This window comes from Eschscholzia californica, unplaced genomic scaffold (genome assembly GCF_041429995.1).
Source record: "Eschscholzia californica isolate CP2 unplaced genomic scaffold, dmEscCali1.0.p SCAF_6, whole genome shotgun sequence".
In the NCBI taxonomy this organism is placed as follows: domain Eukaryota; kingdom Viridiplantae; phylum Streptophyta; class Magnoliopsida; order Ranunculales; family Papaveraceae; genus Eschscholzia; species Eschscholzia californica.
Window position 1 is genome coordinate 32,516,333 of NW_028238483.1, and position 27,720 is coordinate 32,544,052.

The 27,720-nt window shown below is 36.1% G+C and overlaps 3 protein-coding genes across 3 annotated transcripts; 2 read left to right on the forward strand and 1 right to left on the reverse strand.

Annotated features, from left to right (window-relative positions):
• Nucleotides 1-1,167: 1,167 nt before the first annotated feature.
• LOC147533690 (auxin transporter-like protein 2) lies at nt 1,168-4,504 on the reverse strand. The gene is made up of 8 exons (XM_086648251.1): nt 4,049-4,504; nt 3,691-3,876; nt 3,459-3,571; nt 3,124-3,307; nt 2,899-2,996; nt 2,609-2,816; nt 2,207-2,464; nt 1,168-1,805 (listed from the first exon to the last, which is right to left on the reverse strand). The coding sequence occupies exons 1-8, from the start codon at nt 4,211-4,213 to the stop codon at nt 1,479-1,481; spliced, it is 1,539 nt and encodes a 512-aa protein (XP_086504377.1). The 5' UTR covers nt 4,214-4,504; the 3' UTR covers nt 1,168-1,478.
• Nucleotides 4,505-13,934: 9,430 nt separating this feature from the next.
• Nucleotides 13,935-17,452, forward strand: LOC147533691 (thaumatin-like protein 1). Its single transcript, XM_086648252.1, has 4 exons — nt 13,935-13,995; nt 15,286-15,831; nt 15,955-16,651; nt 16,746-17,452. The coding sequence occupies exons 2-4, from the start codon at nt 15,768-15,770 to the stop codon at nt 16,939-16,941; spliced, it is 957 nt and encodes a 318-aa protein (XP_086504378.1). The 5' UTR covers nt 13,935-13,995; nt 15,286-15,767; the 3' UTR covers nt 16,942-17,452.
• Nucleotides 17,453-23,228: 5,776 nt separating this feature from the next.
• LOC147533692 (thaumatin-like protein 1) lies at nt 23,229-25,276 on the forward strand. The gene is made up of 3 exons (XM_086648253.1): nt 23,229-23,640; nt 23,732-24,407; nt 24,713-25,276. Exons 1-3 carry the CDS (start codon nt 23,571-23,573, stop codon nt 25,050-25,052), a joined length of 1,086 nt encoding a protein of 361 aa, XP_086504379.1. The 5' UTR covers nt 23,229-23,570; the 3' UTR covers nt 25,053-25,276.
• Nucleotides 25,277-27,720: the final 2,444 nt, after the last annotated feature.

Below are 27,720 nucleotides of genomic sequence, written 5' to 3' on the forward strand. Positions count from 1 at the left end.
TGGGCTGAGTCCATTTATGATGTGAAGCTGAGCAAGGCCGAAGAGATTAAGCAGCATAGCGAGGACCAAACTACCCAAAAATACCAAAAAGGCCAACTTGTCGAGCTCAAAAGAGTACGACTATGCCACTATGCCCATGTACAATCGTGGCGGAGATCCCGAACAATTGTCAATTGGGCGGGCTAGGTTGGTCTGATTGACACCATTACTTAAACTTTACTAGTCACAAAAATTTGCTTGCTCAAACAGGAAATCATTCCTTTCCCCTTGGTGTTTATTGGTTTTTATACTCAAATATTGTAGTCATTTGTCTTGGGAAATAAAACCTGTAATAGAGATTTATACATGCAACATAATGTGAGTATAGTAATTACTCCTGTTCAATTAAGAAAGATGTAGTTTAGTCAATGCTTGAAACTTGGTAGGAGTTGAGATCATAAAGATTCTGATCGAGTCAGTTGGGTTTTTAGTGTCTCAGTTTTGTGAGAGTGAAAGCAATAACACTTTCACACTTTGCTTATTTTTAGACTTCCCCACACACACAGAAAGTAGAGCTAGAGAGGGTCATTTATACAGAGTCCTTTTTTTTTTTCTGGTTGGGTCAGGCGTGCTTTGGCCCTGTTTGCTTGTGTTCAATACCAATAGATTTGATTCGGTCGGAACAACAAGTATTTGTGGCATCTGACAATGAGAAAAAAGAAAAACAAAGATCTTTAAAGCTATATTTATCACATGTATAAAGCCTTTGAAATTTCTGATTGGATCTTTCCCTTTTCTTGTTAAATTCTTTTCTTGCCTTTGTTTACGAATCTATCTCTATTTCTCTCTCATATAAACCAAGAAGAAAACAGCATAAACCAAGAAAAAGCTAACTCACCTAAAAAGAAGCTCTTTTTTGTTACTTTTGTTCATCATTTATCATTATCACCACCACAGAGTAGTACTACTATGTGATTCCCTTGAAATCTAAGGTGGGTGGGTGGGTTCTTTTTCAAATCAAATTTTACTTCTGTTTTGGGTTTGTATTAATTGATCATATTGGTCCAAGTTTTCAACTTTTTCTTGTTTTTGATTAAAAATCTCAAACATAGATAGATTTGTTCAAGATTTTCAGTTTCTTGGATAGTGAGAGCAAATAGGAAAAACCATTCAAACACTCAAAACAAATTGACCCCAAATATTTTACTACTAACATTTAAGTTCAATAACTTACACATACCATTAAAAAAATAAAAATTCTCTTACAACATTTAGGATAAAAATTAAAGAGCTAACAATATCCTAGCTAGAAAGAGAGAGAGAGAAATGGGTGTTGTTGTTGTTTCATCAAGGGTATCATCGGATTCAACTCAAGAAGTTCCCTCAGTTCTCTCTCTATGTCTAGGAAGAAGACCACTCAGAAGTTGTTTCTTCTTGTCATTGTTGTTGGTTTGTTTTCAACCGAATCGAAGTGATGGAGATAGGGTACTGAGATTAATTCATGGACTTTGGAGGTGGTGAGATGGAGAAGGAGCAAACATGGAAGAATTATAGTTACGGTGGTGGTGGTGATGGTGGTGGGGTGGTGGTGGGAAAACAGAAGGAAGAGGAGGTCTTGCCATTGCGGCTGCCGCAGAAGGAGGTGGAGGACATTGATAACATTTTGTGAAAAGCCCAAAGGTGTCAATCTGGTGGACGAAATTAATCATACTAGCCCAACCACCAAATCCAAATCCAACTATAAATACCCACACAACTATAAAAACATTTACCGAAAATACCCCTACCCATCTCCCCATGAACTTTGGTGGTTGCTCCACTGCATTCTGCAAACAATCACACAATTTCAACATTAGTACACCCCTCTAACACTCAAATCAAATCCAATAGGCCTTTTGGGTTTATACCTAAAACATGACAAGACTAACCAGAGCGGTCAGAATTTTATTACTGTACCATATGAGAAGTTTGTATATACAGATGCATAGTTTATCTATGCTCTACTCACATATGTCTGCTAAACTAAAGGATTAATGTCATTTAGCCCCAAACTAGTCACTTAAAGATAATCAACTTTAGGGTTGAACCCAAACTAACCTTTATGATGAAGTTTAACGATATGAATGATAATAAGGTATATCGGAAAATTACCAATTGTCCGAAAAAATGAGACCAAATTTGGCCTAATTTTTCGCACATTCTACAAGTGGTAGGGGTTTGTGATTACCTCTCTAGCAGTGGCAGATCTGAAGGTGAGGATGTGAGCAAGAGCAGGGATGATATAAACAGTGAAGCTAACAAGAAGAGATCCAACGGTTGAATTAATAGGACCAAAGAATGGGAAGATAATAGCAAGGAACCAAATTGGGACCACCACAGGCAATCTTGCTGCAGCACGCTTACATAAACTCTTACACTCATGCATTCCTATTGCCTTCTCCCACACGAAATATAATGGCGTGCATGCAAATCCAAATGTGATAAACTGCAACAATCATCAAAATCCAACGGTCATAATTAAATGTTTAAATCAATACCTTTGACTTTGAATTTGATTTTGACTTTGACTTTGACTTTGACTGACAGTCAAAAAATGATGACTTAATGATGATATTGTTTGTGTGTTTACCTGATGTATGAGCATTAGTACGACAGCAATATCTCTGAGCGGAGATTTCGGGAGGAGAGCAAAAGCGTTGGAGTGATTAAGAAGTAAATCACCAAATGCCCAGTAAACAGAGATGGCGGACGGAAGTGTCAGTGTCAGCACATACAGGGTAGCAAACAGATAGATTGCTTTGAATTTTTGTGGTTTCCACATAGCGTGCATGATCTCTCTGTACACCACAGTTACACCTTATCATGAAATGATCTACTAAATACAAATGTAGCAAAATGGGAGGGAGGAGTTTGACATACACAGTGACAGCATGACCACCAAATGTGTATAGAATGTTGGTAGCCCCTGTGAAATAAAGTACTAACTTTGTTGGACCCGAATGCTTTACTCCTTCCACCTAATTAAGGAATCACATAAACAATATTTAGTAGTACTAATATGGTTAAGTTTATGCTAATTATTAGTAGTACTAATGTTTTTTTTTTTTAGTATGGATATGGATGGGGGTTTGGTTTAGGGTTTACCTGGCCATGAAGGAGGGAAGCAATGGTGAGATACCAAGAAGTATAAGTGGTCATAATGAGACCAAGGAATGACCATATCCTATAGTTTTTGAATGAAGGAACAAACACAGTTGTTGCACAGCAAGCTCCAAATATATATGTCCAAGTTCTCTTGTCCAAATTATCATTTATGTAGTAAATATTACTGCATTTAAAATATATATATTTGTCAAAGATCTAAAACTTTTAGATTCCTTTTTCTGTTTTTTTGTTTTTGATTCAGATTTTTTTTTTTGAACTTATCTTAAACAGAAATTAAGATTAATTAAAGAAAGAAATATAGGATTAATAAGTACCTAGCACAAGCAATGAGTTGAATGACAGATCCAAATAGTAAAAATGTGCAGTTGAATGCTAAACCCACATTTCTCCAGTGTTTCCCAAGCAATCCATCCAGTACTTCAAACCACTTTTTTCACATTTTTAGAGAGAGAGAGAGAAAGTAATAACTTTGTTAGAGAGAGAGAGAGAATTTTGTACTGTAAGGGTAGTAAGTAGCTAGGTTAAGAGATTATGAAGTGATCTTACCTGAATAACATGATTTCTGAAATCAACTTTCTCTCTCTCTTTTCTAGTTCTATATTCAACATATAGAACACTAATAAGATAAGCTGTCCAACTACCAAGTAACCCATAGAACAACTGGAACACTATCCCTGATATCATCCCAAGCTGTGAAAATGAGTATGGTAATGTCAATAGAACCTGTGCTACCTGTGAAATCATCCAAAACCCAAAATCAGTTTTAACCCAAATGCTAAAAATGGAAGATTTTGATCCAAACCCAGAACCAAAATAAACCCAAATACTGAAATCAATCAAAAAGGAGAGTTTTTTATGAATGAAAACAAGAATCTAAAGTATCCCAAATGAAGAAGATGGGTACCTGATTTGAAGCACAGCTAAACCAAGCATCATAAACAGAACCTCCATCCCATAAGAACTTAGATAACCTACTTTTCATGGTTATTGGCTTCCCATCTGTTTCCATTTCTACATAGTTTCCAGCCATTACTGTCTCAACTACCTTGCTACTGTCTGTCGATGCCATTTCTTATCTCTCTCTCTCTCTTCTCTGTGTATACTCTGTTTTCTCTCTCTCTCTCTCTCTCTCTCTCTGGAGTTGGTTGGTTAACTAATAAGTTTTTGTTTATATTTTTGAGTGGGTTTAAATGAGAGAGAGAGATTTTACTATTTGTTGAAGAAGATAGAAAAGACTAACAAGGTATATTTATACAAGACAAGACAAGCCTCGGATGCTGGAAAAGGCAACTGTTTTTTTATGTGTATAAAGTGGTTTTGATCAGAGAATTAAAACTGGTTTTCTAAGCATCTATTTATTAGTGGTTTTGAGTAAAACAAACCACTTATGATCTCTGTTTTTTTCTTTGTTATTTTATTTGAAGTCCTTAAATAAATCCAAAATTCTAAAAAGGACTTGATTAACATGATGGTGCTTAATTTTTCAAGGTTTACACGAGTGAGCCCTTAGTTAGTGAGTTAATTACTACTCATTTTGCTTCTTTGTCTAATTTAAACATGTTATTAACTCTGTTTTGACTCTGTTTTACTGAAATGCCATTACTTTATTACGTCAGATGATCGTATTAATACTCCACAATTGTTTATTTATGAGATTTTAATTGTTTTTACTGAACTAATTTACTTTTTTTTTTTTTTTTGTTGAACTGAACTAATTTACTTTTAATAACACTAATCATGCGATGAATTGGCTTTTATTTCCCATTCATGGCCATTTTTATAAACAACAAGTCCACATGACCCGCCTCTTTGGTCTCCCGCTTGAACCGTCTGTGAGAGAAATAAGGATTTCTCTCTCCACGTGACTGAACATGTGAGAGTGGTTTCTCTCACCAGCGATTCAAGTGGGAATTCCAAGAGGCGGGTTGAATGTACTTGTTATTTATAAAACATAGAGGTTTTTTTTAAGTGTGTTCTAAAGAAATATGTTAAGTCTGAAAACTCCAAATAAAGAGTAATGTCGGTAATCTAGACGGATGAACTTGTACAACCTAATAACCTATTCGTGTCACAAATTGTGTGTTTACCTGTGGTGTTAGATGATTTTGGAAGTAAACAACTGATATCATTAAGAGACTAAAGTGGTGACACTTCTAAACGATCAAGCATCGCTTTCTTGTGAAGTGTTCCAAAAGTCACGAACCCTAGAAGTATCAATGTAGAAAGTCTTTGTAATAAGATGTGTCCTAACAAGACTACCAATGTGCTCATCAAAAAGAAAACAAGACTACCAATGTTAACAACAAAAGTCAAGAGAACCAATGTCAAATACATTTTATGACGGAAAAATAAAAATGTTCAAGAACCTCACAAAATCCCATAAAAGATTTTCTTAACATGTATTCTAAAAAAAATAAGTCAAGTCCGGAACACCAAACAAAGAGTATTGCTAGTATTCTAGACTAACGAACCTATATAACCCAATATTGTTCTCGTGTCAATTTTTTGTTTTAGTATTATATTAGAGAATGTTGCAAATAAACAACAAATATTGTTGAAGTATAATGTATGTGAACAATTCCGCATAGGGGTGGTAGGTTGAAAATATTAGAGATTGAACAATATAGACCATCCAGTCGGAGGACAAAATTATGCGATTACAAGACAATATGTGAATTAATAAGCTATCATATGAATATTACTCCCAGATCCATTGTAAGTCAATTGGCGACAGATTTAGCCAATATGAATATTTGCTCTAGTAGCTAATAAAATTTGGCAATAGCCTATTCTCATAAAAAAAAAAAAAAAAAAAAGCTATCATATCAAATACATTTGATAGGGGATAAAATTATTTGAGAGCCTTGCAAAATCCCATGCAAATTAACTTATTAGGGAATGGGAAATTATGGAATTGAGGTCAGAATAAGCTGGAAAGGTAATTGTGGACCGCTGACCACATGATTCCCCCAAGTGAGCGTGCTCGACTTTTGTCACCGAGAGGCCTGGGGAAGAACTCGAGTGAAAAAAAAATACCCCTCTTTCATAGCCTTGTTGATGAACCCTAATTTTAAAATGTGACTTTGGGAAACCCTAATTCTTTTTTAAAACATTCTTCCGGATCTTGTTCTCCTCCCTGTACTCGAACAACTCACTTTCTCATACTTCTTCTTAGCCACCAATAACTTTAATTAATTTTTAATTAACACAACAAAAATAGATAAAACGGACTTAACATTCGATTAGGTTAATGTTTTGTCTACATTAATAACTAGTTCACATTTTGATGTTTCTAAATGAACTCTAAGAATAATCATAAAAGACCATTGCCTCGAATAAGAATCCAAAATTATGATACTGACATATTGGAACTCGCTGTGTTTGATATATTCACATTTGTTAATTATAAGAGCTTTTCATTCTTCCCACTCAGTTGATGAACTACCTACCTTAAAATAGTAGTAATTCGATTAGGTTAATGTTTTATCTAAATTAATAACTAGGGAGTAGTTTGCAGTTTGATGTTTTTTAATTAAACTCTAAGAATGAACACCAACGACCGTTGCCTCGAATGAGAATCCGAAATTATGACACTGATATATTGGAACTCGGTATGTCTCATATATTCCCATTTGTTAATTATAGGAGCTTTTCATTCTTCGTACGGAGTTGATTAACTACCTACTTAAGATAGTAGTAATTTGTATTAGTTTGACCGTCAAACCTTTAAAACCTAGTCAGGAAGACTCGTTGTTTTGGCATGCTTCTGAATCAACTCATAAAATAGTAATCTTATTATTATTTCTACTAGATTTTTAAAATCTAAACTAAAAGGGAAGTTTTCAATCTGTTGTACCAAAAGATAAATTATGAATGGTAGTAGACATGAAATAGAAGAGTATATCTTAAGGAAAAAAAAACAATCATAATTGATAATTTCAGGTAAAAGCATGCGGAGAAGGGCATGGGGAGGACAAACGTTCAACTCCGTCTGTCTATTACCAACTCAAGTAATCTACTAAATGATTTGAATAAAATAAAACAGAATGTTATCAATATCGGTAATTATGATTACTCGATAACATTTTTAAGTAGTAAAAATGGTATAATTATTGAAGACCCTTAGTGTTGTATAAGTAAATGATTCAACTCAATATGTATCTTGTCTGTATTAACTTTTCTGAAACAATAAGATTTGAACTCTTATCTCTCGCATAGACAATCATAAATGTTAACCCAACTAAAGTGGACTTGACTCTCGTTTGTGGGATATTTTGTGTTAGTAATCTTTTTACATTAAAAACACTAACAAAATCGGTTTGTCTAAGTGATAATTTTAAGAAATGGTTGATATTTGAACAAAAAATAAAAAGAGAAATCGATAGATTGAACTTTGATACTTCAGATGTATGTGAATTTTGTAATTGTTTCTCTAGTGCAACCCTTTTACATTTTCAAATAGATTTTTACTAGTGTATTTCTATACCCAAATTAGTGAAGATTTGGGGAAGAGAGTCGCACCAAAAGCTGTAATTGATGGTGTAGTTTCATTTCATTAAAATGATTAAAGCTTTCTCTCCACTATACACATTTTCTTTTCTTTTACTCTAGGGTTCTTCCTCTTTTTGAGATTGATGATGATTTTAGTGTGTATATGATTGAACATAGAAGCATGTTTGTTTTTTTGGTACCCAAAAGCCATACAATTCCAAAATTCATCCTCTTCTTTTCCACAGTGTCCACCACTACACTTGACTTAACATAAAAAAAGAGGATGACCCGGATATTTCATCTTTTTCATTGACACCCATTTTCTGTATCTACTTGGACTTCATAATTAAAGAGATGTGAAATTCATCAAGCAATGTCATATTTATAGTCCTTTATGGTCTCTATATTGGGGTTCCAAAATCAGGACCATTTAACCCACATCTCTAACACAGTATATTACAATGCATGTCTCGGTTACCTTTTTAAAGGAGCTAAATGGATGTGCCAAAAACTTTCTCACCTCTGTCTTTCCCTCTCACACACACACCAAGATATGGGGGATGCACAAAATCTTTTTAGAGTCCATTTGATTTTCACACTTTGTTTTATCAGAGAAATCAACTTTCACATCTTCTTGGTCATCATACAGTGGAATATACATTTTATTGGGAAAATCGACTTTTTCAGTCCAAAAATGAGAAATATGTTCTCACCCTCACACATTTTTGTTCTCTCTCTGTTACAAATCGTCTTGATGCATCTCTATCTCTCTCGAACTTCAAATCTCATACTCATTTTCAAATATGAATCACACCAATCTTGTTTGTGTTTATGGGAGGAGAAGATATTTTCTAAAACTTCTCTAATTTCATAATTTCAAATTCGGTTTTCTTTAATTTTCCCCAAATTTCTTCATCGACACAAAAATAGGTTTCATTATTACAAGTCTCATTGTTCTGATTATTCGTTTGAGCTCAATAGGTACAAAATTGCTGCATCTTTTCGATGTGTCTTGCTCTCTCTCTAAAAGTGTGATAGTTGGAACAATGGAGAAATCTAATTGCAGAATGGGACGAAGAGTTGACGATGGCGAAATGTTGAATTTCTAAAGGCCCCAGATAATATTTGCCATTGGCACCCTTTGTCCCTCTCCATATTTTTTTTTTTGAAAAATCGACTACGATCTACATTAGTCGTTACAAGGCATTGATACATCATGAAGATGTGATAAGCACGAACCGCCTAAGTTAAACCATGAAAGAGGCTTAAAGTCCAACAACATGAAAGAGGTCTAAAGTCCAGCAATATAACATTATTTATACCTTTAATGACCTAAATTCAATAACTATGGATTCCACCTCCTGTGAGAATCGAAGGTGGGACCTCCAAGATTTAGAGTTTATGTCAACACTATCAACCGCTTGGGTTACCAAGTGCCGACTCGTCCTCTCCATTTTTAAAAGAAGCGATCATAGCAATAAATGTGGTTGCATATAGAACTTTCCATCTAATTTTTCATGGTTTACCAAACGATAAAAATGAAATTTTGACCCGAAGAATTTGAAGAAAAGGTGAGTTTTCACATCCAAATGTTTCCACGCATAACAAACAGACCCTTAGTTTAGTCAAAGATCAATTAACTGGGTGAAAAAGGTGATGAAATATGAAGAACTAAAAGGGCGGCGACTTTATATACTCCGTGTATCTTATCTACTAGCACATAGCAATATGTTGGGTCTGTAATATGAACTTATGAACCTCAGTTAAGGCCATCAACTCTATTGGGCTTATTTTCCAAAAAAAAAAAAAACACTATTGGGCTTATGTACGTCTTAAAGTCGTCCATTCAAAACTCATTTGTCTAAGGGCAGATAAATGGTTTGATTTTAAGTATATGATTCAAAATAATATTCAAAATAAGTAAAAAAAAAAAACATTCAACCATTGGTTGCCAAAGTGGTCTAATGTGTTGACATAACTTCCAAAATCCTGGAGGTTCCAGGTTCGATTCCCAAAGGAAGTAGTTTCGTGCTTATTGTAAATCACATTATTTATATCTTTAGTAACTCAAGTTCAATAACCCATGGAAACCGCCTCTTCTGGTGAATCGAACCTAAGACCGGATTTTGGAGTTTATGTCAACACATTGGACCACCGGGCAACCAATTGTTGACCATTTTATAGTAATCATATTCATGGAAAAATACTTAAGACTAAACTACAAATTTCTTTGTGTAACTAATTACTTGATATTCTCTTAAAATTTTAAATATATATAAGTTTTTATCAGATGTCATATTTCGACAAAACTTATATATTTAGAAAAGATTTTTCATTATCTTGTGAACAAGTTCTACTTTCAATACGATATTTTAAAAATAATCAAGAAAATCTTTTTTCATTTCTTCTGTAATTCTTACAAATTTGGGATTGTATTGGCAAGCTGGGTTGCAATTCTTATACATTGTCTTGGAATTTTCCGTCTCTCCTTGGAATTTTCCTTCGTTCTTTACCAATTTAGATCCCGAAATGGGAACGCTCCTGATTAGACTAAAAAACGTGGCAACAAAGGCAGTAGTTATATCTCAAAGAACAAGCTAAAATCGTATGGGAATCAACTCGATTGCCCACTAGCAAGTCAATTTCAATTCCATCAATAATTCATAGTGCTCAAAGAATATAAGGTATGAATCATCTATAGTTTATCCTAAAAAACGGAAAAGAATCATGGTCTAATTGAAATTTAAATGGGTCGGCACCAGTTGTCCTATCAGTATGTTCTCGATAACAATATTTTGAACTTTTTCTTTGCTACACTCCACCTTGAGAGGAGGCTAGCACTTGAAGGAAGTTCTATAAGCGCACATCATTCTTACTGCTGGTACCATGAACAACAAAATGTTGTCAATGTGTAAAGGGGAGGGCGCCTGTATAAATAACTTGGGGTCACCCATATATAATTCCCCAGCACATAATTATACGAGTGAATAATGTCGAACACTAGCCCCTAGCTGTGGTGCTGCAGATGCGGCAAAACCAATTGATGTGGGCCTAACATTGGCCTAGACGTTTAGAAGGGCATTAGGAAGATGGTCCAGAGCTCAGTTGGGATTGGGTAATTGAACAAAACTATGATAAGTTGCTCGAGCAAGTGGGTCGAATACAGATGGAAGAGAAAAATGAGTGAGACTCACAACCATCCATATTAGATTCTGATCTAAACTCGGCTCAGTCTCTTCATACATCTTATATTTTTTGTATAGAAATTGTGGTATGGTCAAAATCAAATCCATTAGCAAAGGTTAAAAAACAGGTTTTATTGATAGTTATACAGATGGTGGGCAGGAATTGAAAGGGCAAATTAGTGAAGGGGAGATTGACCCTCCCTGGCTCTATTATTTGGTTTAAATGGCTCCTCATATCCATCTATGCAGCAGACAGTGAGTGTTTATGAAGATTAGGAGTTTGAGAAAGTCAAACTGAAAAGATTGTTTAGGTTAAATTTCATTTTAAAGCGTGTCAAGCAACTGTCGGGTTGTTATCTTGTACCTCTCCATCTACATTATTACTTTACCCTACCATCCTACTCGTTATCTAGTCATACACTATAGAGAGAGAGAGAGAGAGCTCCAAAAACAACTTCCCAATTCTGCTTAACAACCCCACTGAAATTTTAATTATGATTGGTCCTAGGTTCGATCATATGAAAGTGTAAATCTAGAATTATTGAACTTGTGTACAGTTAGATAGATTTTAAATCAATAGTTTTGTTGGGTTTTATAGTAGCAACAATTCGTTATCATGTTAATCACATCGTATCAATGTATTACTATTGGGAACAATTTCCATATGTAATGGGTTGTAATGTGAGCAAAAAGAGAGGTGGATACGATAAGCAAATGGTGTCTGCATAATGACTATTTTATTAGCCCTACACAATAGTTTTTGTTTTTTGAAATGTTCAACGTGCCTCAAACCCTTGACCTCTAAGGTGGAAGACTATACCTCTTACCACTCCAACCAAATGGTGTCCACATAATGACTATTTTGTTAGCCCTACACAATAGTTCCCATGTTATTAATGGTGTTATTAATGATGTAACCTATCTTTACGACCGTACGTGAAACAAAACTATGTGATCGGTAGCTTGCCCTATGGACATATTTAATTTTGTTTAGGTTACCTTTCATTTTCAAATTGTTCAAGACAAAAGAGAAAATATAGAAAGAATCAATACTATCTTTTTTGTGGAACCCTAAGCTGGACTGTCCGGAGAAGGCGAACCCCTACAATGAACGCAAATAAAACTAACCTCTTGAATATAATCTACCCTGCCTATTTCTTTCAAAGATTTTGAGTAATGTAAACTGAAAAAAGGGACATTCACATACATTGTCTTCTAGCTTGCCAAAGCATCCAAAAACAACCATGTCTGTTTTCCTGTATAAGCAATCAATCTTGAAGCACTCAAAGGACGATCATAGTCTATAAGTCTAATGATGTCCTCCACAGACACCAATAATGAAAGTCTAGTTCTGAATTCTGATAGAACTAAAATATGACACTAAGTCACGGACGTATGAAAATCGGAGCAAACCTGAATTCTTTGAACATTTAGGCAGATTACAAGCTTGAGTCCAGCCTCAACACCTTGTAAAGTTAAAACAATGTTATCTTTATTGGAGTTGTTACGGTCACTACACCGTGCACGTTTCTACAATAATCTTGTACTGGAGCACAATAGCCACCTTTATCATTTCGCAAAGACCTATCATAGACTCCACCATCGGTGGTTCTCATTTACAAATCGTCCTCTGCTGGGACTCCTATATTGTCAAAAAAGACTTGGTATTATGTTGTCCTCAACCTCCATTTTCATACGAGTAATCTTCATTTTCAACGTGTTTCTTATTCTTGCAGAAAATTGATCCAGGTTCACATGAGTTGCCTCTAAAAGTTGAGCATTATTCTCACTTCAAATGTCATGTATAACAAAAGAACAACTTTTCCACCACGGTCAAACTCCATTTGCCTCTACCGTGAGCTTATAAACCACTCTATCTCCTCCTCCCATGAAGTTGGAAAATTGGTCATGACTTTGTGTACCCATTGAAGAAGCATCCTTGACCAATTGTAAGAACAATCGAATAGTAGATGAAAATCATTTTCAATTGCTCTGCTGCATAAAATACACACTGGACCGACATTGATCCACCATCTCATAAATTTGTCTTTAGTTTTCAGTCTTTTGTGAAGTGCTACCCATTCTATCATAGCATGTCTAGGAATAGTTTTTTTTTTTTTTTGTTGTTGAAAACATGTCTAGGAATAGCTATGAACCAAATTAATTTAGTGTGGGCAACGTCAACACGTTGTTGCCCAAGTGATTAATAGTGTTCACATAAGCTATGAACCAAATTAATTTAGTGTGGGCAACATCAACACTTTGTTGCCCAAGTGATTAATAGTGTTCACATAAACTCTGGAAGTGCTAAGTTTGATCCCAACGGAGGTTAAGTAACTTACTTACGACTTTGACTTGATGTCGATGTGCTACAATTTTCAGTTTTGTTAACCAACAAAAAAAATGTGCTATGTCGTGTAGGCCGTCGAAGTAATGTCCATGTCTGCCTACGTTGACAAGTTTGTCTCTCCGCTATCAAAGATCACATCCGCAGATTCGTGTAATTGAAGAAAGGAATCCACCAGGGGGCCACTTTCTTTTTGTTGTACAAATATCACATGAATGCCATGTCGTGAATTTCCGTGGTTACTTACTCAATTGGGACAACTCTTTGGAGATATTGAAATGTTCAAAATAAATATCCCATTCATGGTGCAAGGATAGAATGGAATCATTTAGTGATGGTAAAAGGGACAAAACATTCCTTGTCAATTTTAAAAATCACTAAAAACAACAATCCCCCCGAAAGTATTGGACTCAATACAATATTACTAAGATCAACTTTCATAAAATTATAGATATAAAAAAAAATCTATGTACCTCTCGTTGAGAAGTTGAAGTTCTTTTTGGTAGAATGGTAACATGTGCCGATGATGTCTACTGACTAGCCGGGAAAAGTTGAAGTTCTTTTTGGTAGAATGGTAACATGTGCCGATGATGTCTTCTTGGGGCGGGTGGCCAAAGTTTGATATTTTTGGATGAGGTTATTGCTCCTTTATTAGAACCATTTGATCTATTACCAAAAAAAATCACATTGTGGGCTCCATTTTCATGTGAGGTAAGTAGAGCTCATCAAAGAGCTAGATATATGCATTTTTCATTCTTAAAGAATTTAGCCTTTGAGAAGATATAAAGGCTGGCTGAAATATGTAGAGTTATCTTTTTTTTTTTTTTGGTTAAGAGAGGCTATTGCCGATTTTATTAGCTACTCGAGCTTCCTGAAATATTGGCTTTATCTGCCGCCAATTGGCTTACAATGCAAGCGGGAGTCTCAATGATCTCCTTTCTTAACAATAAATTTAATTGAGACGAATTCTTTGCTAAAAGATGTGCTACTTGGTTTGCATTACGGTAGCAAAATGTAAAGGTGCAACCATGTAGCCGTATACTTTCTCTTCGAATTCTCATTAATGTGGATCTTATTTTCCATGGGATGTCCTTTTCTTCTTCTGTGCATGCTTTAATAATAGTTAAGGCATCTCCTTCAATAACACATTCATACTCTGGTAGTTGTAGTGCCATTTCAATTGCCAAGTAGGCAGCTCTAGCTTCGGCTTCCATCGCCGAGGAAGTACTAACAGTGTCTGTAGCAGCCCATACAAATTCCCCATACTCGTTTCTACACACAGCCGCCAAATCAGCTCTTCCTTTCGAGAACCCGTGGATACCTAACTTATATGACTTTAGACCGGGGAAGAAATATGAGTTACAAGACGTCCCAAACCTATTCTTGGTGAGTGACCTTATTATAGATGGTAATTGGCGTTCGGACTTGATTAAGAGAATTTTCGATGAGATTTCGGCTCAGGCAATATTGCAATTACCGATTGGGCATTCAAGTGAAGAAGATAAATTAATTTGGGTGCATACGACTAAGGGGGAGTTTTCCACTAAATCCTTGTATACTTCGATAACAAGGGGAAGACCTTCCACATCATTTACAGTGGAGCTCCCTTTCGGTTTGTCTTGGAAAAAGGTGTGGACTAAATTTAATTTAGCTCCTCGGGTAACTTACTTCATATGGAGACTTCTTCATGATGCGCTTCCAACAAAAATCAAGGCTCTCAAGTATATTGAACCAGCTTCACGTCTGTGTTCCATGTGTAATGAAGAAGATGAGGATCTTGATCATTTGTTTAGGACTTGTAAAGTGGCGAGAGAACTTTGGTTATGTTCCCCTTTGGGATTACGGGTAGATGGAGATGAGCCATTTAATAAGTTAATTTGTCGTTGGATACAAGAAGAAGAAGATGAAAACAACATCACTCTCCGGCTTTATGTGGCGTGGTTCATGTGGAAAGCTAGGAACAAGTGTGTCTTTGAGGGAGAGAAACCGAATTGTTATAAGATTATTCATGAAGCTTTGACTATGCAGCTGGATTTTCATGGTACAATTATGAATCCCTCGACCCTCGGTAAGAAGAGAGGAAGAACATAAGGTCACAGTTTGGGCTCCACCGGAGAGAGGGAAATTAAAAATATGTAGAGTTATCTAGAAGCCTAATAATATCATCCAAATTCCTGACACCCCCAAAATGCCTTTTCCCCTAACTCAACCGTTACACCTTTAAACTTGACGATTGGATACCAAATAAAACAGAAACAAGAGGGAAACTCAATTTTACTCTCTTTCTTCTTCTTCTTCTTGCCTTTAGAGAGAGAAAGTGACTTAAAAAATATCTTTTACAGAGAAGAAGAGAAAGAAAGATATTTGATTAAGTGAAGGAACTACAGAACGGACAGAGTACCTCTGTTTGCCGACATTAAACTTTAAACCGATTTTAAGTTGTGGGTCCCTAATATTTTGTATCTTTCCATATCACTCCTCTATAAATCTACTTCCCCTCAATTCCTCCCATTACAAATTCTCTTCTATCACACTCTGTTTTCTGACCTAACTGTAACTCTCTCTCTCTCTCTCTCTCTCTCTCTCTCTCTCCTTCTTCAATGGGTAGAAGAGGAACCCTTTCAATAACCCTTCTCTCTCTTCAATTTCTCTTATTGGTTTCAGGTAATCAAACCCATCTCAAATTTCTCCTACTTGTTGAATTGCTTTATGCCTATCAAAGTTCAATTTGAAGTTATTTACGTTTCACTAACATGTAATTAATTGGTAAATATGTTTGAATTTCAGGGGTCTTTTCGGCAAGTTTTACTTTAATAAACAAGTGCGGTCATACGGTATGGCCAGGAATTCTAGCCAACGCAGGAACATCACCTCTAGAAACAACTGGTTTCGTCCTTGAAAAAGACGAATCCAAAACCCTAACCGTACCAACCTCTTGGTCCGGTCGGTTATGGGGTCGAACTCATTGCTCTCAAGACACAACAACCGGCAAATTCACCTGTTTTTCCGGTGACTGCGGCTCTGGGAATGTAGAATGCAGCGGCGCTGGTGCTTCTCCGCCAGCCACTTTAGCTGAATTCACATTAAACGGTGCCGGAGGACTAGATTTCTATGACGTGAGCTTAGTCGACGGTTATAATCTTCCGATGCTGGTGGTGGCGGAAGGCGGTAAAGGAGGGAATTGTAGTACGACGGGATGTGTCGTGGATTTGAACGGAGTTTGCCCTAACGATTTGAAAGTGGTGAGTACCGATGACGGAAGTGGCGTCGCGTGTAAAAGCGCGTGTGAAGCATTCGGTGATCCACAGTATTGTTGTAGCGGCGCGTATGGAAACCCTAACACTTGCAAACCGTCTTCTTACTCGGAGTTCTTTAAGAACGCGTGTCCACGCGCGTATAGCTACGCGTATGATGATGGGACGAGTACCTTTACTTGTGCGTCCGCGGATTATGTTATCACTTTCTGCCCTTCCTTGTCCTCAAGGTAAAATTACAAAATCTGTTATTCACACTCTTAATCACTACTAATTACTTTTTAAATTTTCATTAAGCTAATTTAATTTTCATTTTAATTGCAGTAAGAAGGCAACAGAAAATCCAGCAGCAGCAGCAGCGGATCTACCACTGTACAATCCAACCATGGTGTTTTTAGGGGCTGAGGGCACTAGCGATGCGCCCTGTTTTACGTGTGTTGCACATGTGCGATTTATTGGCAGTGTCGTGTCAATTTTGTCGATTATATTGGCATTGACAACTACAATTCTAACTTTTTGATTTCAAAAACGTCACCTCTTCCAAAGAAAGTAGATGAAGACGTTCACCAAGAGGGACTGTTTGGGGCATAACTTCTTATCCGTCGCTTTATGGACCATATCAGAATGGCGTGGACATGGGTCCTACATAGTTTGGCTTGAGTTACGAAAATATCTGTTGAACTCTGAAATCTGAATGGAGCCCAATACACTAGCTAAAAATGACTATACATCTCATAGATGCTCAATGTTTCCATGTAGTCGTTTGGATTTTGATAAGATGGAGGTTGTCTGTTCTTTTTATCATCAGAGGACATTTTTATTTTAGATAGGCTCCTGATGGGATTACATATACGATATCGGTCAAAGTTCAACTCTTGTTCTTTTATTTTTTTTATTAATTTGATTGGGGGTGAGGTTAATTTAATTCATACTAATTTTGTAATATAAGATATATATCATGTTATTGATAAGTGGTGGTGATGTAACCTAAATAAGTATTGAGGAAAAAAATATATTGAAATATTCATCTATCTCATGATCTTTATTGGATGTTTTGGTTGGTAGTATGGGATTTTAAAGAACTTCTACTACGTATGTAATGCAAAAAGTAACCACTACTCTCACACGGCGTAGCGCCTTTTGATTCACAAAGCAATTCACACTATATTGCAATTACGTAGCTAAACGGAGAATGTAACAGTAAAATCATTGGTGTTTACGTTAGGTACCGCATCTGAAAGCCAAGATAACCACAAACAATAATTTGGGTGTTGATTAGTGACTAGTTAAGAGTAAATATCCACTAAAGTTGGTGATAATGTTGAAATTGTTATAAATCTTTGATTTATGGTGGATGACCACCACACTTTGGTAACTCCCACCACCATAAGTTCTCCACCATTATTTGTATTCAAGCACCATTACTCTCCATTAGTTTTGTAACTCATCAAGAGGCCTATATAAAGAGCTTTCTTGTTAGTGAATAAGATGTACCAAACTAGTGTACCAATGTACCTAATATACCAATATATCAAAGTAGAGAAATCATCAACAAACATATGAATACAATTCTAGTTATACTTGTCTCTATATCTTTTGTCTATATTTTGTCTTATCTTTCTTCTTCCCTCCTTTATTTTTCACAACAGAAATGAAATTGACTATAAATGATGCAAATACTCGCAAGGATCAAATTGAGGGGTCAATAGATTAATATATTCAATCTGTTCGCAAATCCACATCATCATTTATTTTATTTTGTTTTGTTTTGTTTTGTTTTCCCTTTTACCTTGGCCTCTTTTGATTGATTTGATTAGATAATATAAAACTAATGCTTAATTCACCTTTAAGCTTCGTCCGTAGCTTGTTTTAGAAAGTAATAAGTAATAGTGAAATGCGTCATCACCACGAACTACATGCTCCCTTTAAAAATGGGTAGTGATTAGGACGGAGCAACCAAGGGTGCCACGCTACACCATCACCCAAGTCCTATATGAGTACCGACTCATCCTATCGAAATCGTAATTTTTGCTAATTTTAAAAACGTGTTAAAACGAAACAATTGTGAATAAAAGGGAAGGTACATTTTTGCCTTCTTTCTCCAATGTTGAAAAAAATATTTGACGTACTTTTTGTCAACAGAGACTCAAATACTTTGACTAAAAGAAATCTTAGGAATCAAACCTAAATTTTTCTAATAATTAATAGAAGGAAACATGTTTTGATAGGTAGTCACCAATATAGATGTGGTCAATTAATTAATTAACGTTTATTTTGCCAATTAACAAAATTCTAAGCAAAGGAAACCGAGGTTGCTTAAATTGACTCAAGATTATCCTTATCTGAAATGATTTTGACCTATTTTCGTTTTAGTACCATGTGCTTTTTGATCATTTTGTCAATTTATACATACCACTAAGAAACTAGTGAGAATTACACAAGGAAGATGGTTGGATTGTGAAGTTAAGAAGTAAAAGGAAATTGGAATTAGTTTTGTGAATAAATTAAATGACACCATAGAACTTCCCTTATGGGACTTTACAAAATTTGTATGTAAGGGTGTCTATAGCTTTCGAATGTGCCTATAGAACTGCAGAGAAAGCCCATTATAGGTATAGGCAGCCCCATACAACCAATATTCATGGGGGTGTCAATAGCCAATCGCTTATATCATTTATTTCTTTTAACATTCAAGATGTGAAATATCACAATCCACCTACCTCGGCACATCTGCCTACGTCAATCAACACCACCTTCTATTATTGATGAAAGAAATGATAATTTTTTTCTAATATACGATAGAAAAAGAAAGAAATCAAAACTCACCATTATATGAAAACGATATGGAATAATGTAAGTGCAACCGCGCAAGTCTTTTGGGAATGGAAGAATACAAACAAATAGCAAGGAAAAGAGAAAGTTTAAAGAGGGATAGAAAGCAAAAGGGAAAAGAAACAAAAAGGAAATGTTATCCAAAACTTTAAATACCTACAAGCATCACACAGCATATACATTACTTTGGTTAAAATTAACCTATTGTATGTGTTGCATCTTAATTATAGAATAGATAATTTTGTTGAATTTAGGAATGAAAGTTTGGGGACATAGCCAATTTAAAAACAAAAAAAGTGAACTTTGTTTTGTGTGTATGTCCTTTCTTTGTTACTTTTGCCAATGGATATGAGATTAGTCAAAAGCAAAGAATGATTAGCGAAAAAAAAGAAAGGCCCCTTGCTAGAAAGCCTTTGATCAAATCCCGTAACTTTTGACTAAAAAGATTACAAATTGCAAATAGAGTAACCGCATCGCTTGCAATTGGAAGAAGAGTTTCACATGTCAATAAAATGTATACCGCTTTGCAGGGAGTCGAAAATTGGTGAACAATTATTTGAAAGAAATATGTTAATTTCTAACTTAAATATCACTATAATAGTATCAATTTCTGCTTGATGTGTGGTATACTGTTGAATCCAATATGTGTGTTTTTATTTGAATGCTGTGAATAATTGAAACTATAGAAAGATTAGCCTTCGATATTCGGTATACTCATTCGCAAAGTTTGGTTTCTGTATGGGTGTTTATGGTTGGTGTGAGTATGATTTTTTTAACTAAGACGAATAACGGAATAAAGATTTGATTTATTAAGATGGTACAATGATAAGGTACCAAGCTAAAATGAATTTATATGAGTCAAGAGTAGAGGTCTAAATTTGACTTCTTCCTCAAATGTAGTTGATTTTATTTCTACACCTATCATATGGTAGATGATAACTAAACGAGAGAGTTCCATATAAATTCTTACTCACATATATTTTGACCGTTACATCCAACGGATAGATATCATTTAGTTTTCATCTTCTGTCAAGCTATAAAGAGTTGGCCATCCTTGTTCCTTTTTAAGGAGAATAACAGTAATTAGTCTTACCCTGTCTTCTTCTTCGTATCAGACTACCAGAAGTTACCGGAGACGTATATCCACGATCCCTAGCATCCTCGACCCCTATTACCAGAAATTGGTGGGTTATGTAACATTTCAGTTTTTTTTTTTTGAGTTAATTCTTATATGGTCCCCTACTTTGTGACGAGCTTCCTTTATGGCCCTCAAATTTCTGTAAATTCAAATATAGCCCCCTGTTTTCATGGAAATGTCATAACTACCCTTCCCATTAATATATTTTCAAAATAAAATTAAAAACAAAAACCTAAATTCCACCTCATTTCCCTCTCCACCACTCATCTCTCTCCACGTCACCTCTCTCCAACTCACCTCTCTCTCTCTCTCCAAGTTAGACAATAAATAAGTAAAGTAAAGGTAGAGCTAAGTAGAGCTCATCAATGAGCTAGATACGTCTTGGCTCATCTACTCGTCCACATTAAAGGATGTTTCCTAGTGGCCCACTACTTATGGGGCTCATGTCTTGTCTTGGCTTGGCCATTTTCCTTTTCATATCACCAAACAACACCACGAATGAAAAAAAAACTACAAATAGAACATAACTACATATTTTTTTTCTTTGGAATAAAATAACACACTGTAAGTAACATTTGTCTTCTTCACACTTTCTCGCTTCTTCTTCTTTATATCTCTCTCTAAGACATCCGACAGAGGGAACCCCTTGACCGAAAGTTTTAAAGAGACAAGGGAGAAAAGAAGAACAGAAAGAAAGAAGAGAGAGAAGGGAGAGAAGAATAAGAAGAGAGAAATAATGAAGAAGAGAGATAAAGAAGATGAGAGACAGAAAGGAAAAAGATTATACAGTATATATATAACTTTTAGGTTATAGGCAGTCGACCGAGATTTTTTATTCCGGACGGAGAAGAAAGGCGAAGTGGAGAAGAGGAGAGGAGGAGATGTGATGTAGGAGAGATAAGGTGAAGTAGAGGAGAAAGAAAGAGGTGATGTGGCCTTTATGCTTTTAACTTTGTTTGGAAAGTAATTCTAATTTGGCCCACTTTTGGAAAACATTTGGTCTTTGGAGGGCAGATCGAACTGTCGGACACTTATAGAGTCTAAAACGGTGAGTTGGTCACAAATTGGAGAGCAAACCGGAATTAACTTGTCGAAAGCTACCAAAACGAATGCCGGACACTACTTGGGGCCAAAACGACCAAATATTACAAATTGGGGATAAAAACAGAATTAACCCTTTTTTTTTTTTTGAGAGAGAGAGAGAGAGAGGGGGTTGGGGCCCTGGGGGAGTTATTTTTTTTTTTTCTTTTTGTTGAAGGAGCCAGGGGGAGTTAACAAATAAAATATTGTAAAAGTTTTAAGGGAGATTTTGACATACACCCCCACTTTTATATCAATATTTGGACTACACCCCCGTTTTTTGAAAAGTTTTGATATACACCCCCATATGGACGGGAACCGTCAACTAGGAGTTAAATTGAGCGTGTGTGAAATACACATACAAGCCATGACAATTCTACCCTTTCTAATCGGACGGATCCAGGCATCTCTTAAGATCCAACAGTTGAAACTAAAACCTAATATATTCAATAGTGTTGCACCAAAACTTTTCCTCAATCTTTCAACAACCCCAAATTTGTATCCCCTTTTCTTCTTCTTCTTCAATTTTTTTTAACCAAACCTAGGGTTTCATTCTACGCAGTTGGTGTTTTCAATGTCTAACTTGTTGGACGCCTAAAATCGTAAGAGAAGAGGTAGATTTTTATGTTGGAGAGTGTTGTTTCTCTCTCTATACTCAGGAATAAACTTTGGTTGGGTGATTTAGGGCTACAGATTCAGGGGGTCATCTCTTGTTTCTATTTCTCTTCTTCATCTTCCACTCTCTGTCACCCTTTTCTTTAATTTGAAGTGTCCTTGAATGCCTCCCATATAACTAATTCTCAATCAAGTTTGCAATGGAAGCTTTCCAATAGTGTTGTTCGGTTTTGATTGAATCAACTGCTTAGTAATTTTCATTTCATTTGATTTGCAAAAAGCTTTGTAGCAGTGGCACAAAATTTATGTCAACCCAGTTGGTGTCGATGGTGAGAAATATGGGTGTGATGGATTTTGCTTCTCACTGTAATTGTTGCTTGACTAATTGGAGGATTAAAGATTTTTGCCTGAGGTAATTAGTTTCATTGGACAATGTAGCCCCTTGCTTCATCAAGTTTGGTTGGAAGGAAATAAAGGCAAATTGAATGCTAAATTGATTTACTGCCAAATTACTACCACCATGGCACCATATCAGTACCATCTTTTCTTTCTCTCTCTAGATCTATCTGGAGTGGTTTTTCAAGCTTTAAACATTGGAGGAACAAAAAGAAAAATGGTTGAATTGATTATTTACTAGCTCCTGATCCATAAAAGTTGGATTATATATCGAATTTAAGATCAAATATAGAAGACCAGCCGATTATTTCCTCCTTCATCTTAATCTATTTTGGATCACTTCTTTTTTAATGAATGTGGTTGTGACAATGATGGTATTAAACCTTACGATCATATTGAGATTGATGGTGGTGGGTTAACTAGTAATGGGTTGATGGTGGTGAAGGTGAAGTGGTGGTGGTAATGGAGGTGATTGATGGTGAAGATGAAGAAGAAGAAGAAGAAGATGATAGACTTGAGTTGGAAATATTAAATTAGAGAAGGGTAATTTTGTCCAGGTTCACATGTGTTATTCATACAGTTCAAACTTAACAGCGTTTTTTGTTTTTCCGTCCACGTGGGGGTGTAAATCAAAAGTATTAAAAAAACGGGGGTATAGTCCAAATATTGATATAATAGTGGGGGTCAAGGTCAAAATCTCCCAAGTTTTAATGTGAAACAGCTTAAAGTTAAAATGGTCAATGGTGTGGTGAAGCAACAGTAAAAAAAGATAATCTATTAAATAGAGTCCCATAGCATCTTATATTGAAACTCTCTCTCTCTCTCTCTCTCTCTCTCTCTCTCTCTCTCTAAAACGGTAAAACCCTCGGGCAGTGATCATATATTCTTATCAAGTACCAGTGAAACCCAACTCTGCCTAATCTTTCACAATATTGGTCACTCTCATTTCTACCCCAATAATGTAACTCAGGTTTCTTCCTTCCTACTAAGCTAGTACTTGGCAGAACAAATCCCACACCTTCAAAAGAAATCACTCTAAAGAATTCCAAGAAAAACAAAAAAAAAAGAACAAAAATCTCACTACCCACATGGATCTACTCTTATCCTACTTATCTTTCTTCCTCATTATCATCCTGGGTCTCTCTTCATCATTTAAGGGTAAGTTCTACTTCTCACTTTTTCTCTCTATGTCTCTCTATTTTCTCTATCTTTCTCTCTCTCTTAAAAAATCATGTATGTGTGTGAGCAGGTGTTTGGGGAGCTACATTTACATTCATAAACAACTGTGAGAGCACAGTATGGCCAGGGATTCTCTCAAACACAAATAGTCCTCCTCTTGATAGCACTGGTTTTGAGCTTCAAAAGGGTGTATCTCGTTCATTCCTAGCCCCAACCGGCTGGTCAGGTCGCTTCTGGGCTAGAACCGGTTGCAAGTTTGACGGATCCGGCCAAGGTACTTGCTCAACAGCTGATTGTGGTTCGGGTCAAATGGAATGCAACGGTGCAGGAGCTGCCCCGCCAGCAACCCTAGCTGAGTTTACCCTAGGAACAGGTGGTAGTCAAGATTTTTACGACGTTAGTCTCGTTGATGGCTACAATCTACCCATGGTAGTTGAAGGAACTGGTGGGATTGGCACGTGTGAAACGACTGGATGTGTTACCGATTTGAATCGGCAGTGTCCTAGTGAGTTGAGAGTAGCTGGTGGAGATGCTTGTAAAAGTGCTTGTGAAGCTTTTGGAAGAGAGGACTACTGTTGTAGTGGGGCTTACGGTACTCCGAATACATGTACGCCGTCGATTTACTCGGAGATGTTTAAAAATGCATGTCCGAGATCTTATAGTTACGCTTATGATGATGCTACCAGTACTTTTACTTGTTCCGGAGCTGATTACACCGTTACTTTCTGTCCTTCTTATGCAAATAGGTAATTCTCAGAGGACTTACAAATAATTATCTTTTTGCGTAGATCTCGATGAAAAAAGTAGTAAAAGGGTTGGTTTTCTACACTGGCAAGGCAGAGAAAGTTCCTGCCTTGTCACTTTGTTTTTTGACTTTTTACTTTTTGTCTTTCTTTGAATGTTTAGTCACACACTTGTTTTGTTGGGTTGTCTTCATTAACCATTAAAATGGGTTTTGGGTTTTCATTTTTTTTTTGTATGCATAATATCTTCATTTTTCTGGATGATTCTAAAAAGAAATTAATTGTTGATTTTTTGTGAATAATTGCAGTCAGAAATCATCAAGAGAAACAAGTACGACAACTCCAGTTGTAACCGGGTCGACAGACACATCAAATTCAGGTTCCGGATCTGGGACAGAGTCTGGGTCAGAATCAGCATATGGGTCCGGGTCGGGAACACAGTCAGGGTATGGGTATGGTTCTAGTACATCAGAATCAAGTTCAGAAACAGGGTCAGGGTCAGGGTCAGGAGGGGCAATGTTGGCAGATGCATCTTGGTTAGCTGGTTTAGCAATTGGTGATTCAACAAAGACTATTTCTTATTCAGTTATTCAGACTATGTTTCTTGCTGTTACAACCTCCACTGTCATCATCATCTTCTCTCTCTAGTCTCTAGCTAATGAATTCATCAACACCCATTTCCTGTGAAAGTCTTAAATCAGTTTAAGACCAATTTTGATGAGGGTTTTTGTTGGTTTGGTTGAAGAAAAAACTAGGGACTGTAAACAACCACCAAAACCAAAATCATATTCTCCACTATCACCTCATGTTTAATGTTGTTAGATCCGGGTATATATAAATATTAGTATACAATTTTTGTAGTTTTCATTAAACTTTTCCCTTCTATAATTCTTTCTAGTAATTATGTTTACTTCAAACGGCATTAAAAGAAAAGATAAGGAATTTATAGTTCCAATCTTTTTTGGCTTCCACTACTCTTATCTATTCCATGCTTCTTGCACCCCACAGTCCACATAATTGGAATGGCTTTCCATGTGAATGTGTCATTCAATTTGAGGCTTCATGGAAATATTTCCCTTGCCTTGAAAGGGATTTTATCTCTATGGTGTCATTCCATTGTGGAGTACTTAGATGCCCACATTGGAGTCTTGAATAAGATGGGGTGGTACGCGTGGGAAAAAGCGCGCGGGCCCGAGCTCGGCTACAACCGCTCGGTAAAAAACCCGCGAGTCTGAACTCGGCCACAACGGCCCAATGTTGATTGAGTTCACGTAAGGTGCCCGAGAAAGGCACTACCAGCAGGTACAGTTGTGCTCTTTTTGGTTGTGTCCCTAAATACACTAATTAGCCCGAGGCAGATGATTGTTGTAGCTGGTTAGGGTGTGATTTAAGCATCAGACAATTATGAAATTATAGTTTGAATTTGTCCAACTACCCTAATAGCCAAAAGAGCAAATTAACCGATCTACTGGGCCACTGGCCGTCTGGAACCACCTAATTCCCAACCCTAGTATAATTACTCATCTTAAAACGTGATAACTCTTGACATATCTTCATTTTGTCATAAGAAATTGGATCTTTCTAATGAAATAGCATTGAGGTACTTCCTAATCAAATATAGTGTCCAATATGAACAAGGAATGATGTCAAAAAATAGGATTTTTTGATGACCCTACTTAGCCAGTGAGAGAATATCACATAGTTGGATGTAGGGAAAAGGTGTTCAATATTGATGTGAAATCTTGGTTCCTCTCTATATCCCAGGCACAAAAAAAGGCATAGAATCACTACTGTAGTAGACGTAAACTAAAAGAGAAAAAAGAAACCATAGTTTACTATGTAAGTTATCTACAAAGTGAGAAAGGAAAAAGAAAAGAAAACAGTCTTGATAAGATTCCTCTACTGTTATTTGGTTTCTAATTTGATCTTTTATAAACATCAATCACTATATAATATTAATAATACAAACATTACCTCCCAAAAATGATTATAAAGGCTAGTTTTTTCTTAAATATTAGAGAAGGGAAAACAAAAAGGGTTTAGTAGAAGGAATGGGTTGTTAATAGTTAATTATATAACCCATAGATGATGGCACTTGAATTATTAGTTGAATATAGATTGAAAAGCAACTTATTAATGATCTCAAGTGGTTGATATTTTAATTTTTAATAAACAAAGTTAATTCTAATTGATGTATCCAGCATTAGAGATTTGCTTCTTTAATCATTTCTTACCTCCATAATTCACTTGGTGGGCTTTTCTTTTGATTTATTCATGGATGGTTGGCTATGCTTCTTTAAAGGCTTTAACAGTTTGTCTTTTTTAACACATAACAAATGAAGTCTGAAGATAAGAAATCTGCCTAAATATCTAAATTTTGAATATGCTTGTCTAAAGTAAGCAAAAAAGGGATCGTAGAAAATAAATATCATATTTCCTAAGATAAACCTTTCAATTTGTTTAATGACTAGTATTTTCTGTTAGTTGTGAGAAATGTGAATATTGGTCCTTCTGTCTCCTCGTTTCAACCAATAATCCGTTCTTTCTAGCGAAGTTTCAACCAATAATCCATTCTTTTTTAAGAAGTTTGACGCTTAAGTTTACGTTGAAGCTTGAAACATTTGAAATGTTTCGTGGTTCTGACAAAAAACACGGCTACCGAATAACCCATGCTCTAGAGGTTCCCTCTGTTAAGTTTGTGGCCATCCAACTCAATGAGTGGAGAGGACCTATACTTTTTGGTTGCTAGTTACCCATTCTCTCATGTGGGACTATTCTCACACGCCCCCTCACGTGTGGGGTTCTTTAAGCCTAACACGTGTGTTTTTTTGTTTACGGGTGACGTGGAGCACGGGCCTAGCTCTGATACCATGTTAAGTTTGTATTCTTGGCAATGAGTAGAGAGGACCATAAGGATAAAACACAGAAGCTGCAGATAGCTCCAGCCATCCAACTCAAACCCAATTGTCAATGAGTGGAGAGGACCTATACTATATATTCTTGGTTGTTAGTTACCCATTGTCCCACATGGGACTATTCTCACACCCTCAGCAAAGTGGGACTATTGCAACCCCCTACCTCTTAGAGATGAATAACTTGGCCTGATACCCGCCTATGAAGACCTGAGCCAGCCTTTGATTTTGCAACCTAAGGTCACATCCATTGGTGAAGGGTTTTCTTTCTCTGGTAGCTTAGCCATGGGCAACAGAAAAACAGACAATATTGGTCATGCTCCAGTCATCACAATGAGGGAAAGAGAGAGAGACTGAAATAGTTGAATACAAATACCATAAGGATAAAACAAAGAAGCCGCAGA